At 43.5% G+C, this 15,811-nt stretch overlaps 1 protein-coding gene across 2 annotated transcripts in view; it reads left to right on the top strand.

Annotated features, from left to right (window-relative positions):
• The window catches only part of Dock1 (dedicator of cytokinesis 1), a 495,662-nt gene that overhangs the window by 96,925 nt on the left and 382,926 nt on the right, over positions 1 to 15,811 (top strand). For both annotated transcript variants that reach the window (XM_040752573.1, XM_040752578.1), the window contains exons 19-21: positions 4,781 to 4,878; positions 9,311 to 9,400; positions 9,720 to 9,820. In XM_040752573.1, coding sequence (XP_040608507.1) covers positions 4,781 to 4,878; positions 9,311 to 9,400; positions 9,720 to 9,820 — 289 coding nt within the window. The remainder of the gene's footprint in view (positions 1 to 4,780; positions 4,879 to 9,310; positions 9,401 to 9,719; positions 9,821 to 15,811) is intronic.

Below are 15,811 nucleotides of genomic sequence, written 5' to 3'. Positions count from 1 at the left end.
ATTCACTCTGGCCTTTGAGAAGGACCCACGTAGAAGTCAGTGCACTGGAGAAGAGGAGGTGGCATCCGTCATAGTTTAAAATTCACGCTTCTATTTTGGTCTAAGGATTAACTCTACAGGGAGATTAAACAATGAAAGGACTTATTTTTATTTTTAAACATGCATTCATTTGAGGTGGGTGTGTGGGGGGGGCAAGCAGAGGACCAGTTACAGGAATTGGTTCTCTCCTCCTCTGTGTGGATACTGGGGCTCGAACTTGGTTTCATCAAGCTTATTGGCAAGCATGGTTACCTATCCTGCCATCTTGGCAGGCCTGGACTTCCTCTTTAAGATACATTCCAGGCCCCCCCCATACCCATATAAATACATACCATATATATATATATGGTATCAGGGAAGGTATATAAGAATTGAAATCAGATCCAAGAATGGAGTTAAACCTTGGATATCTTAACCCTGGAAATGATGTTGAATGAAAGTCCTCTGAACCCATGTAAATAATGCCTACTTCCAGACCATCAGGTGCAACGTACCACCCTTTTTTGTTGTCTTTCCCTGTTTTAGCTTCTCCCTGAGATAATTCCCGGTTATTTTTCTTTGGGGAATTTGGTCTGCCCGACACCTTGTAGGCCACTTGTGGTGTGAGATAGGGCCTCTTTGCTGATTCATGTACACTCAGCTCAGCCTAATATGGCAAGACACTCATCAGCGGGTTCCTCTCATCCCTGGGCTCATTTCCCACTGCTTGTAGCCTTCCCAGAAACACAGCAGTCCGGCTGTGACACTTCGTATTCAGAGCACACCAATGCTGTTGCTGTGACTCCGTCTGGAGGAGGCAGAGACTCTCCGCACAAATCCTTCATGTAAAAACCGCATCTTCCTAATGTGGCCGTATCATAGCTGTGCAGAGACTTTATGCTCTCTTGAAATGGAGCTTGAAAATCCAATCTTTTTCCCTCTTAACTGCCTGATGTGAATTGTGATTATTAATGTCTGCCATTATCAGGAATCACATCTTGGTGTTGTCTGTCAGTCATGGCTAGAGTTAGAGATTTGCTGAGGGGCAGGCATCTTTTGGGCTCTGACAGGATGAACCTAGCCCTTTCCTTTGTGCCATGGGACTGTGGAGGGGAGAAACGTTGGTGTCCTGAGGGCTTAGGAATGTCTCCCAAACATTCTCTGCCCACTGTTTCCATCTCTCTTTTTTGGCTTTACTCAGCGATACTTTCCCTCCATTGCCTTCCCGAGGAAAATATTGGTGAGGGGCTGTAAGTTACTCAAACATTTTTGGGTTGTTTGGGTCTCTGTGAATACTGATACTCTGGGGCCATTCGGATGCTCCCTGGCTGTTAAGTCATCATGGGTTTGTCTGAATCATTTCGGAAGGGTCCTCACTTACTGCCTTGTGATAACCTCTACCAGCAAATGAAACTCCTTCCCTGAGGGACTGGGTTTGTACAAGCAGTGGGGGAGGGGAGGATGTGCAAGAGTTCGGTACCCAGGGGACATGAGTCAGTTGTGTGGGCTCCAGCTTGCGTCTGGGCTGTGGGAAGTGTTCCTGTACTATGACTGACCCTCTCTGGCTATGCTCAACAAATTAGTGTTTGTGCCTGATTCAGTGCAGGCTAATGGTGTCCCCAGTTGGGTCATTGGTTCATATATGTGATGCTTTAGTGTTTCAGCAGGTGCTGAGATATGCTGTGTGTCACTTTTCACTTTGGAGGAAGCCTCCGTCTTATGCATGGGCCGTGTTCCAGATGCATTGATTGCTAGATGTTATTTGAAATTTGATCATAACTTCCTTTCAAAACAAGCCTCATCCACAGTATCTTTTTTAAACTACACATCCCTCCTAGAGAGAGAGAGAGAGAGAGTGTGTGTGTGTGTGTGTGTGTGTGTGTGTGTGTGTGTGTGTGTGTGTGTGTTGGGGGGGACCTCCCAGGGTGATGTGTGGATTCCTCCTTTCACCTTCCAGCTCCTTGAATCTCACCATCTGCAGGGTGATTCCCTCTCTGGTACCCAGGGAGAGAGCCCTGGTCTCAGCAGCAGCTGTTGCCAAGCAACAAGGAAATTCCAAAGTGATGCTGCAAACTGAACAGAAGGAGGAATCTGGCTTTCATTTCATGCCAGCACTGATACCCCTTTTTGGGATTGTGCCATGCCAGGAGTATATAAGATGGGGGGTGTCCCAGTTGGCACCTGAGTGTGGAATCCCATATCCTCCTCTGAGGGAATCATTTTCCTGAAACCGTCATTTGTTCCTGCAAAGTTCCATTACTTAGGGAAAAAAGCCGGGGCTGAATTATTCATCAAGGTTTGTATTAAAGATCTCTGTCCTCAGCACCATGCAACCTGCCATAGGGGATAGGAAAAGAACTGTGAGATGTGATTCCTCCTCTCAATTAGCTTACTGTGTAATGAGAGGGAAAGGAGTCATGAAACTAAGAATAATTATGAATCCAACCATGTTGAGTCCCTGGGAACAGGGATGGAGCAAGGAGGACCTTTTCTGACTGGTAGCTCTATGGGGGTAGGACAAGCTGTTTTCTTAAGCACTACCCCATGAATTGATCTATTAGTTTGCTCATTTGAACTTTTTTTTTCTCATATTTGCAGTACAGAACCCAGAGTGGCTGCATGTACATGTGTTATAATGATCTGTCTAGTGAGCCCTGTCTTAAAACAGACAACAAAACGAAAGTACAAAACCCAAGAATAAGTAAATAAATAAAAATTAAAAGTTACAATGTAGAAATCTGGCTTAGCCAGTCATATCACATGTGATACCACCTTGGAATGAATGGTGTTAGGATGATGCATTGGTCTTCATTAAAGAAACATTGATCACTTGTGAGATGGAAATATTCCCCAACCCGGGGACCAGGAGTATGTCAGGACAAGATATATCCTTTCTTGTTAATTTACTTTTAGCTAGAAATCACAGTACATCAACCTCTGCCCCAAGGGTCTCGCTCTTTTCATATTTGAAGGACTGCTGCTGGTTGCATTTTGTGTTGGGTGTTGTGATAAGCTTGCCTACATGTTGTATCATTGAATTCTTTTAGCTGAGCTGCAAATTATGCAGCATTGTACCCGCTGTTCAGACAAGAAAACAAGGGAAACTCCCTGCCCAATGTTCTGTAGTTACTGTGTGACTCAGCTGGCTTTACATAACCCACAGTGTTTTACTCTTTTAGTCGTATGCGATGCCCGAGGTGATGTGAAACACATGAAAATCTGTGTGGGGGTAGATGGATTTTTTGTGATTTGATTCTGACACTAGAATGCATGCCTGTTTACAGAATTCTTTCCTAGATTCAAAGTTACATGCTTGCTTTCAGTGTTAGTGTGAGCCTTGACTATCCATCCATCCATCCATCCATCCATCCATCCATCCATCCATCCATCCATCCATCCATCCATCCATCCATCCTGGTGCTTGCAATCGCTTCTGTGGCTGATGCTCCTGATTCACGTGAACAGTAGATTAGATGCAGTTTGCTAGTTGCATTTTTGCAAGTAGTGGCATAGTGCTCTAACTGCAGGTGAGCACGTGCAGGCACGTGTGCTTTTCTAGACAGGGCTTACATTCTGTCTTCCTACCATAAAGGACATCTTAATGCCTTAAGCAAAATCCTTCAAGCTTTAAAAACAAAACAAAACAAAAAAAAGCCCCTGACGCCTGGAAAGATGTCTCTGTTTGTAGAATGCCTGCTGTGAAAGCATGAGGATATGATGTGGGTCCTTAGCACCAACATAAAAGCCAGCAGTAGAGGCATGTGACTGTACGCCTGGCACCTAGGGGTGGGTGGATGGGGACAGATGAATTCCTGGAACTGATTGCCCAGCCCACTGAGTTGAGTTAAACTGCAGATTCGATTGGGGGGGGGGGGAATCCTGTCTTAGAAAGCAGCATGCAGAATGGTTCAGGAGGAATAAATACCTGAGGTTAACCTTGGGCCTCCTCTATATATAAACTTGTAGACACACCTCCATTCCCCCCCCCCCAACATGAATACATATACTGTGGATGCACCTCTCCACTCTCCCCATCCCCCCTCAAACATGTACGCATATACTTGTGGATGCCCCCTTCACTCCTCTATCTCCCCACAAACATGTACGTATACACTTGTGGACATCCTCCACTTCCCCGCCCCTCCCAAACACGTACACATACACTTGTGGATGCGCCCCTTCACTCCCATCCCCAAACATGTACATATAGATTTATCCCCCCCATCCTTTGGATCTTTGAAATCTAGTTTATTCAATCCTGGCCTTTTCTACTAAAACCCACAAACAGCTCGGAGGGCAACAGGCAGTGGCTCTGCAGGTTGCCCAACTTGCAGTTCCAGGACTTAAATGTTTTGTTTTATTTTAAAAAATGGATATTTGTTCTTGAGCAGGAAAATCCACTTGTGGAATGAGGCTTGGAAGCTCTTTCTGGGTGGGCAACACCTTTCAATTGTTATAGTAGTTGGCTATCTCCAGTAGGTAGGAAATACCCTCTTCCCATCCCGATCTAGTTCCCAAATGTATTTTGAAAGCTCCTACATGAATATCATTTCATGGTAAATGTGACTGGAAATAATGAATTCAACTGCACTGGTGTTAAGTATGTTGGCACTCAGTAATGAAATATTTAGCAGGCAAACCTTTTGAAATTGAGTCTTTTTTTTTTTTTTGAGAAGTGTTCACAGAGAACCCTACATGCTGCATGAATTTGAGACAAAGTTCTCATGGGAATGGGGAGCTGATTCTTGTGTTCTGTTCTCAGTGGACCTCCTGGGGCTGCTGAAGTGGAGATCCAACACCAACCTTCTACAGCAAAACTTGAGACAGCTGATGAAGGTGGACGGTGGTGAGGTGGTGAAGGTAATGTGGGCTGTGGAGGGAGGCTTGGTCTTGTGTTTTGTGTTTGTTATCTTGCACTGACCCCAGCGGTGTGCAAGATTCTGATTATAATCTCTCAGTGGCGACTTAAGCCTATGTGTGCAGTGCTGTGGTCTCCTTTCGGAAGGGCTATCGGGCTTAACTTGGAAGATATGGCCTTTGAACCCACCTGCTCCTAGGAGCTGTTTCTTCATGATGCATCCTTGGTGCTGTGCTGACAGTGCTCATTGGCCTCTTTCAGCTATGACATTGCCTTCTTGTCTTGGTTCTTGGGGTTTCATAGGACATGGTAGTATGGTTTTAATCCATGGGGGATGTCTTGTGTGTACTGGGCTGTTTCACTCTTACCACAGTCACTGTTACCATTCTTATTACTGACTCATGATTCTTCAAGTTACTCACAAGCGACCTGGATAGCCAGCTCTGGGCGTTGTAGAAATATTACAAGCACCAGGAGTCTGATCTGGTCATTTCCTTCCTCTGGAGAAATGTTAGCTATTAATTAGTTTTGTTTGTTTTTGTATGCACTTATTTGAAATATTTTCATTATTTGGGGATTTCATATACTACATTTTGATTGCATTCACTTTCTGTCTCCCTTCAACTTCTCTCAGATTCAACTCCCCTTCCAAACTTCATGGCCTTTTAGAAAAAAAGAATTAAGAATCCATAATTTCCAATTTGTGAAGCTCATAAACTTCCAGGCAGGGAACTATTCATTGGAGCATTGTCTACCCACCAGGAGCTACAACCTTCAAGAAAACAAACTCTCCCTGAGAGACCATCAACTGTTCACAGCTCCTCATTTAGTGGGAGCGGCTCATCTGGCTTCATCTTGTGCAAGTCCTGTGCAGACAACCACAGCTGCTGCATATATATGAGAACAACTAGCAGTGCCTTCCAGAAGACACTGTTTCACTCTGAAACTTTCTGATCTCTGGCTCTTAACATCTTTCTGCTCCCTCATCCTCAATGGTCCCTGAGCCTTGGTGAAGGGATGTGACAGAGATGTTTGATTTCTAACTGGCACTCCACAAGGATTCTGCAATGCGTAGGTACTGCTATTTATTCAGATCCTTTCCACTCCGTGTCGTGACCTGGAAACCTGTGTCAGAACTGTGTTTTGAGCTTCTTTTAGCGTCAGGTTCTGTCCTTCTTATCCTCTAATAGTTTATTCTTCTGACATCTTCCCTGCCTTAGGTTCTTCTTGCATGTTCCATATAAGGTGCTAGAATGCCATTCCCTTGTTCAAATATGTTATCATTGTCAGGGTGTTCCTTCTGGGCCAGGAGATGCTAAGTTGGCCAGAGGCCTATGGTGTTTCATAAATTATTTCTCTCCTGCCTGGTTTGGCCTCTTCAGTTCTTCACCCTCTCTGAGAGGAGCATGCAGTAGGGGACTGCCTTATCTCTGGAAAATTAATTACTTAAAATGGCCTTAATTAACCGGCAATGTGCTTAACTTCAGCGTGAATTAATTTGGTTGCACTACTTTCCTGCATCCGTTGTGTAACTGCTCCAACATACCCTCACTAATCTTAAAAATTTAATCATCTCTTCAGTCCTGTTCTTGTACCAATGACTTGGACAATGTTAATTGCATTTTGTACTTCCTTGCATTCTAAATCCCCAGTTCAGATGGAAACTGGGTGGCTAAATGAACATACTTTAAAAGATACTCATTTAATGAAATTTTGTCCTTCATTTTGAAGTCCCCATGTCACAAATGCATTGTACTTCTGTTGATTTGGTGTCATACCAGGAAAAAAAATCTAGAATCATCTTGTCCTCTTCTCTGTTCCCCATAGCTAATGTATTAGTATTTCTGAATGTCCATCCATGGAAGTGGTTTTCCTCCCTCTCCCTCCTTCTGGTGGCTGGGCTGAGTTGACCTCACTAGTCCTTACCTGGTGTGCTTGATAGATGGCAGGGTATATTCTATTTATTCCATTACTCTCTAGTGTGTTCTCATGACTGGTGAAGGAGGGACAGCAGTGCTTGATAGATTGAGAAAGGAATCTGTATGCTTAGTGAGAGAAATGGATTCCCGTGAAAGTGGTGAGTGAAGATGGCTCTTTCATTCCTCACTGGGTACTCAGAGAGTCAGGGGGGAGGGGAACGTGCTTGTCCCTGACTACCAGGTGCTGTTCCCAGAGAAGGAGGCTCTGCTTTCTCTCATTCTGACTCTGGGCCATGCCATTTGTCTTAATACCATTGGTAGGCCTATTGCAGGGAGTTTGCATGAACTGTGATGAGCTTGGTACTGAGAGACATTGGTCTATCAACAGATGGCAGGGATATTGGCCTGTCAGCAGGTGGCATGAAGTTTTGACCTTTGCAAAGAAAGATTTGCGATCTGAAAATGATGGGGAATGGAACAAGGTTGTACAGACCAAAAATCAGAGTTGATTAAGATCTTGTCATGTCCAGACTGGAATTCTTGATGGAAAGGGTAGTTTGTCTTCTGCCAATTGTGTGTACTATTTTCTCTGTGTAGTAGATGTTGGGCAGTTCAGTGGCATTCAGCAGGGACCCTTGTGTCTTGTGCTGCAGCTTTCCTGCCAGTCCTTCCGATTTTAAAGCACGAAGCACAGGTGGGCAGTGGGAGCCGCCACTAGTTTGGGAACAGGTTTCTATGGCCTGCTTTCTCAGTCTTCAAAAGGCTATGCCATCTAAGATCCCCTGTGCCTTCTGCCCGAGCCTGTGAGTGCTTACGTATAAGTTGGACATCTCAAAACCTGGACCCGGCATCTGATGCAGCCACCTCTTTGGTATTCTACTTGTATGGCACTTCACCTGCTTCCCCTCCCCCCCCCCCCGAAAATAGGTTTTTCTTTTTCTTTCTGCTTTTGGTTTTGTTTCTGAGAGGCAGCTTATATATCATGACTTTTCTCCCTTGACTCTGTTCATTCCAATAGCTCTAGTGTATTTAATAGGGTTGTGTAATCCCTAGTGCTGTCTAAGCAGTACTACTTTCTTTATCCACAAAGGGAATTCATAGCTATCAGCAGTCACTTCCTAGAGTCTCTGCCACGTATAGTCCAGTTTCTTTTTCTGTGTTTGCCTAGTCTGGACATTTGATATCATGGAAGTATGCAGTGTGGCTTCTGGGTCTGCTCCTTTCATTGGGTGCCCCGTGCACATTCAGTCAGTGACAGAGCGTCCATGCTGTAGCTTTCCTAGGAACTTCGTGTCTCTCTGTGGCTGAGTGACAATCCATTGGGGAGATAGATAGAGGTCGATAGAAAACATTCACTCTGTTCGCTCATTATTCAGCTGATGGACATTTCTTTCTTTCTTTCTTTTTTTCCCACTTGTAAACAGTGCCTCTTTCGATCTTTGTGGGCAGGTTTTGTATGAGCATTAGGTTTTCCTTTGTTTGGGCAAAGCCCCTGTACTATTTTATATTTCTCCCAGCAATGAAGGCACAAAGGCTCCCATTTCTCTGGATCTTCTCGCACACTGAGGTGATAGCCTTTATAATGGGTGTGGTGTGGGAGTCTGTGTGGTTTCAGGTTGTGTGCTCCTGCTGACTAATGATGAAGCATCTATGCTTTGTTCCTTTTTGTATCATATGTCCTTTGGCATCTCCACCACCAGGGATCTCACCACTTGAGGATCATCTGGTTTAGTCCATTCCACACCTCCTTTAGGGTGTGGGATTTGATAGCTTCTAGGGTGACATAACTTTGAAGTCTAACTTATTTCTTAATTAAACGAATAATGCTTTGCTTTCCTATATGACCATGTTTCCTTGAGTTTCAGCAGACTGTGCACACAATGCATCAATTACTGGTATGGTATTAACATTTTCCAGTACACTGTTGCATACCTCAGCTGCAGGAACATGCTCATATTTTTTTCATGGCTCAGTTGGTAGAAGGTCTTTCCCTTTCTCAGCTGAAACCTGATGCTCTATGGTGTCTTTTGGTCACTCATGGTCTCTTATACTTGAATTGTATAGGTGAATCTGATATGTCCTGATGAAAATATGGTCTTGAGAAGGGTCTCTGGTTAGCATTGGCTGACATAGGGTATCTCCTAGCTCAGGTCTTCCTCTGCTTGTCCCAGGGTGACCTTCTTTTGTCTGCAATTCAGTCATGTGAAAAATTTTGCCTCACTCACCTGTCACCTTAATAAAATCTTGGAAATTAGCAGTTTACTACTTAATTCATGTATTTACTGAGACAGGGTCCTGGTGGGTCCTGGACTCCTTGTATAGCTCATACAGTCTTCTCACCCTAGCCAGTGTTGGGATTACAGGTGTATACTGTCATTCCTGGATACATGTTCAAGCTCTATATCCATAGACTGGGGAAAGGTGGACAAGTGGACTCTTGTCAGAGACCATGGTTGTCCTAGGATGGGGGAGGTAGGATGCAGGGACCATTCACTGACCTCTTGTGTCTTTGCAGTTCCTGCAGGACACCTTGGATGCCCTCTTCAACATCATGATGGAGAACTCTGAGAGTGAGACGTTTGATACCTTGGTGTTTGATGCTCTGGTAAGGGGGCCTCCCTTTCATCTGCTCAAAGGGTGAGGTGTCCTTTCATGCTGCAGCCTTTGAAGGGGGAAGGGACCCATCTCAGTCACCTTGAGAGCCTTTCAGTTGTAGAGTCAATCAAAGGGAAGCCTGGAGGAGAGCAAAGATACTTTGAATGTGAAACTATAGCTATGCTAATACCCCCATGAGTATAGGGAGCTACAAATCTGAGATTGGCCTCTGCAGGGGCATTCCCAGCTCATTTCCTCAAGTCACAGAGGAAGATTCCAGAATGGTTTTCCTTGTGCCATCCCTGAGACTGTTTTGGTTATATTGACAGGTCTTTATCATTGGACTAATTGCGGATAGGAAATTTCAGCATTTTAATCCTGTTTTGGAGACTTATATCAAGAAACACTTCAGCGCAACCTTGGCCTACACGTGAGTTCTGTGTTGTTTGAAAACCAATGCTGCCTCCTGTGATGTTGCAATCATTTTCCTCTGTGACTTTGGCCTATGACTGCACATTTCTCCACTCGAAGCTTTGGGTTTACTGGCATGGTATTTTTGTTTCCTTCTTAACAGACCTGAGCATCTTGTTGGAAGAGATATGTGACAAATAAGCCTCACATTCTGGGATGAATCTTCATTCTCTTTCATACCTTCCATTTATCTTTGGAAATTTGTGCTTATGTTTTATGAAGCTGATTTATGGATGCATACTCCCTGTCACACTGCAGCTCCTCTACAGGCATCGAATGAATGAATGAATGAATGAATGAATGAATGTGTGTCTGTTTTGAGGTTATTAACCCTTTAGTGTACATAAAAATGCAGTTTTGTATTCTTCAACGAGTCTCCTTACTCCTTACAGTATATCTTCCCCTTTCTTATACCAGTTTTAGCTATTAAACCACACACACACACACACACACACACACACACACACACACACACACACACACACACACACACACACACACGTATTTTTAAATAATTTCCCTGTCTATCTGGGCCACTTGTCTCCAACCCTGTCTGAGCACACAGGGCATGTACAGGGCATGGGCCAGCAAGGTAGGTTCCCTCCTGTTTGGTAACACAATTCTGGATGCAGGATACATGGGCTTAAGTGACAGCTCCATCCTTTATGAATTGTGTGATTTTAGGCAATTTGCTTAACTTCTCTGGCCTTCAACATTTTTGTCTATAAAAATATATTATTGTAGTATTGTTTGAGAATTTTAATGTTATTAGAGTGCTCAGAATAAACCCTGATGATTGGACAGCAAGCACTAAGCAGTTCCTGGGGTTCATTTACTTGTTCTCTCATGTTGGGATTTAATGAAATATATTGAAATTTTATATTGTGTAATTGCATTGAAAATTTAAAAAAAGAAGCCACATATACTTTTTCTTTCAGAACAATACACTTAAAAGTTAGACTCTATAAAATGAGTCCAAGGTCCCATCCATGGTTCTGAGGAGACCTTGTAAAAGCCTGTTTTCTCTGCCTGTGTGTACTGTGAGCTCAAGGCCCAGGGTTACCAGCCTGTGAAGTCAGTGGGTTGAACAACCCAGTGTTGTGCTGCAGTTCCCTTCCTGCCTGTCCTGCCTGGTTATGGCAGGTGGTGGGTAGAGTCCCTGGCAAGGGTAGGAGCTGCAAAACCTTCTGAAGCCTGCAGAGCAAGCTGTGATGAGCCCTTTATTAGTCTTCTGTTAATCTTTATTTAAAGCTCTCTGTTCACTCAGTGGAGATGCCCTGTGGCTTGGCATATTAGACACTTTCTTATAGATTCTCTGGGAAAAAAATAGTTGGGAGTTGGGGCACTTTCTATACCTAGTGACCAAGCATGACTCTTCAGGTATTGTGGGTGTGGCCAGCAGGTGTCTATGCACATAGCAGGGTCTCCATCTGTAAGCCTATTTCAAAGTTTTCCCTCCAGGCATGACTAGTAAGCTGTTTTGAGAGTAGTCTTCCTACTTTAACCCAGGAATTGAAAGCAGTGCTGAGTTCTACCTGTAGTATCTACTGCCTGTTGTGGGCCTCAGTCTTCCTGTGCTGGGATGTTGAGAGAAGGGTTAGTATCCTCACTGGTGGAAAAAATAAAAATGGAGGAGTTGAGGGGCTGAGATATAGCTCAGTAGACTGAGTGCTTGCCTAGCATTCTTGAAGCCCTTAGTTCCAGTCTCAGCATCTTCTAGCCTGGTTATGATGGGTCATACATGTAATCCTAGCACTCAGAGGATGAAGTCCGGAATATCATAAGTTCAGACTCGTAATAGGCTACATGAGTATGAAGACAGCTTGGGCTGTATGAGACTCCATTTGAGTAAAAGTGATGTGTGTGTGCATGCATGCATACGTGTGTGTATATGGGTGTGTTTAGTTTTTGGGAAATTACTCAAGGGGAGAAATTAAAGCACCATTTTATCTTTAATCTTAGATGAGATAGAGTTAAGAATCAGTACCCTCTTCTTGTGTCTGTACTGTCTGCTGAAAAGATGTGTGTTTTGGAAAATAGATATTTGTACCATGTTTTGATAAACTGCTAATCCATTGTTTTTATGTTAACTACAAGAGTTAGAGAAAAAAATAAATAGGAACCCATATGTAAGTAATTTAATCAAAAATAGAGCCCCACATGTTTGACACTTAAAACGTGAAACTTATTTGCCCTAAGAGTTTAGAAAGAAAATTTTAAATTATGGGTGCATATGTTTGTATTTGTTTGGGTATATGCATATGAGTGCAGATGGTTAAGGAATCCAGAAGAGGGCGCCAGTTCTTCTGAAACTGGAGTGACAGGTGGTTGTAAGCTGCCCGACATGGGTGCTGAGAGTACAGTATATGATCCTAACCACTGAGACATCTCACCAGTCCCTAAAACAGTAAAATCTTGATTCTAAAAAAACTTGGGTTCCTCAGCAATGAATCTAAGTATTCAAATGTTGAAACACCAAAGGAGTAAGTTTTGACTTGTGATTCGGAGCACCACTGAAGGCTGCCCCTGCATGTTATTCACTTCCATTCTGGTTGCTTAGAACATTCTGTCAGTCATTTGAAACTCCTGCACTGTGTATTGTCAAAGTAGGATCTCCATCCATCCTGTTCCTGGATGACATTAGCAGGTCTCATGAATTCCTGGCCTGGAACTCACTTTGTATATCAGGATGGGCTCTAAGTCACAGATTCACCTGCCTCTGCCTCCCAAATGCTGGGATTGAAGGCTTCTGCCACTGTCGAGCAAATGTTGCCATCTTTTGTCTTTCTTTCCAATGGGCTGCATAGGCAGAGAGAAGGCTCACAACAGTGGGTGTTCCCTTCAGCACCCAGCTCCAGCACAGCTCCCTGCATTGGCAGTTCATGGAGGCTGGGACACCATGACTGTAACCAGCACTGATCCAAATGAGAAAAGAAGGAGGTGTTTCTGTGAGGACTACTCTTCATGTAACCTGCATGCCATGGCTTTTTTCTGCCCCACACTCTGAGTGTCGTGGGGCTGCCATGGGTTCCCCATGGGCATAACTGAGGCCCCATTTGCTCTGTTCTGTTCTGTCTCCTGCCAGAGGTTATGATCTTCGGGCAGTTATGAAGTGACCTTGCAGATTTATTTTCTGGGTTTGGGCCATTTTCTTTGTGAATCATTAGTACTATTATTCCATTCTTTTCTTTGATTAATGAGTTGGAAGGATTCCCATTGCCAAAGTGTGTGCTATGGATTTTTTGTTGTTATTGTTGAGTGGGGATGTGAATAGAGGTGAAAAGAAAAGGTGTTGTGAAACTTGGGAAAATAAAAGGAACTGAGTAAGACAGACTTTTGCCAGGATTTCAGCTGTGTCCTGGGCATAAAGGGCTACAAGGCATGGCCTCTAATGAACAGGTCAGTGTCAGACCCCATGGCAGATGGATCCTGCAGGTCAGCGTTCAGAATACACTCAGTTCATGCTGTCCAGCTGGCTCCCCTGAAGGACTGTGGTGCTGTAACCTGATCAGGTCATAAATGCCTCTCATCCATCCATCCACTCACAAACCTCTTAACTTAGTTTTGTACAACTGACATTGTATATAGGGGGCTGGGGGGTGTCTCCGGGAGGAAGAGCATTGGCTGCTCTTTCAGAGGATCTGATTTTGACTTGTAGCACCTACGTAGTAGCTCCTGACAGTCTTTAACTCTACTTCAAGGGAATCTGATGCCTTATGGACTCTGACGGTACCAGACACATATGTTGTCCACAGACATGTATACACGCAAAAGAGCAATAGATATCGACTAAACTTTAAAAAAAAAATCTAAAAACATTGTGTGTGTGGAGGGGGGTGTGGGTGTGTTGTGTGTGTATCTACATATGTGTGTGTAGGTGTGAACATCTGCATCGATCAAATGTTGATGTCGGGTTCTCCTTCACTCTCCATCTTATTTTTTGAGGCAGGGCCTCTCAGTGAACCTGGAGCTCAGTGATTTGTTTACACTCACTGGCCTGTGAATCCCACAAACCCTCTGCTTTGCCAGTGTTGGTATTGTAAGCTTATGATACTACAATGCCTGGCATTTTTGAGTGGGTTCTGGGGATTGAACTTAGGTCCTCTTGCTTGTGTGGCAAGGACTTTGCCCACTGATGCATCACCACAAACCATACAACGTGGTATTTTTGCTTTTTTAAAAATTCAGAAGTCGGCCGTGAGAAATGGCTCAATGATTACACGTACTTTGTGCTCCTTCAGGGGACTTAAATTTCATTCCTAGCATCACATGGTGGTTCACAGCTGCCCGTAACTCCAGGTCCCTGGGATCTGATTCCTCTGTGGGCATCTGCACACACATGGTATATATAAGCTGGTACAGTCACACACATACATTATAAAAATAAATGAATCTTAAAAGATAATAAAATTTAAGAGCTTTTTCATCACTATAATAATGTGCGTGTAGGAAGAGTCATTTTATGAATTCAGCTTCCTTCGCCCTTGTAACCATTGCTGGGGACAAGTTTTCTGTAACATACTGCTGCCCCACACCCAAGGAAGTCCCCTCTTGCTCTCAAAGAAGGCAGCTGTGTTCTCATTTCTATATCACAGCTCTGTTTCGTCTTCTCATGGACATCATGTAGTCTTGTGCACCTGGCCTCTTTCCTTCACCGTAATGCTTTTGAGATTTGCCCATATTGCTGTGTGTGTCATCGTTTGAAGTGGGTTCTTTTATATTTCTTAGTCATAATTGACTCTTCTGTGATTTGTTTAGTCATCATTGATAGATGGGCTGGAGGCTACTAATTTCCTGGTATTCTGCATAAGGCTGAGAAGCTTTTTGTGTTTTATAGACAGTGTTCATTTCTCTTGAGTGAATACTTGGGACTAAATTTGCTGGACCATAGAGACATGTATGTAGTTCATGAAATTACTGTGTCATTTTCTATTTCCTCCAGCAACTTAGAAACATCCCTTTGTATAGATTGGCAGGCTATGGCCATGGTGGTAGCTCAGTTGGTAGCATGCACAGAAGCCTTGACTTGAGCTGCACATTATAAACCAGGTCGGATAGCAAACATCTGTAGTCCTCACATTCTGGAGGTGAGGTGGGAGGAGCAGAGGTCAACGGTCATCAGCTGCTTAGCAGTAAGTTCACTGTCAGCCTGGGCCATAGGAGACCTTGTCATAAATGAAACCTTCAAAAGAAGTCCACCAATCCTCGCTAGTGGTGATAGACCCTCCTGTCCGGCCTCTCCCTTTCTGTATTAACAGCTGAACAGTGTTCTAGTCTCTTTCATAATTAAGTTATTTGCACAGCTCAAGTGATAGGCATCTTATTGCTTATATGTTTTACTACTACAGACAAAACTGAGGTTCATAATTAAATTATTAATCAGTTCAGGTGATAGGAATCACATTGCTTATATATTTTACTACTGCAGACAAAACTGAGGCAAATGTTACTAAATACATCTGTAATTGCTGCTGTATGAGATTTCCTCAAAGGGAAGTTGCTGATGTCAGAGGATTTGAACATTTTTTCCTTGTACCTGGTATCAGTGATAAAATACCCTGATGTTTGTTGGTTTTCTTCCAAAAAGTATTGCTCCGATTTATCCCTTCATCTTGTCTTCATTAGGCAAATATTTTACTTATTTGTTTGTAAAGCTGCATTACTTACTTCTCTCCCCCATGGGTGGGGATTGGATGTGGGTCTGACACCTGCTGCTGGCATCCTCTTACTGAGATGCTTTCTCGTCCCTGTCTAATTGTAATTTACATGTTTGTTTATTGATGAAGTTGATTACTTTTCAAAAATCGTGTTTCTCAAATTTTGTTTGGTTTAAATTGAACTTCACCATTCCCCAAAGTTCTGAATGAACCTGTTACTATTGGAACTCGCTGGTTATGTGTAATGCTGCAAAAAAATGGAATTCTGAAGCTTTTCCCTATGCTAACAATTC

The sequence above is a fragment of the Mesocricetus auratus genome, unplaced genomic scaffold (assembly GCF_017639785.1).
Source record: "Mesocricetus auratus isolate SY011 unplaced genomic scaffold, BCM_Maur_2.0 Super-Scaffold_4256, whole genome shotgun sequence".
In the NCBI taxonomy this organism is placed as follows: Eukaryota; Metazoa; Chordata; class Mammalia; order Rodentia; family Cricetidae; genus Mesocricetus; species Mesocricetus auratus.
Note: the sequence above shows the minus strand (reverse complement) of the source record. Positions and strands in the feature narration are given on the sequence as shown.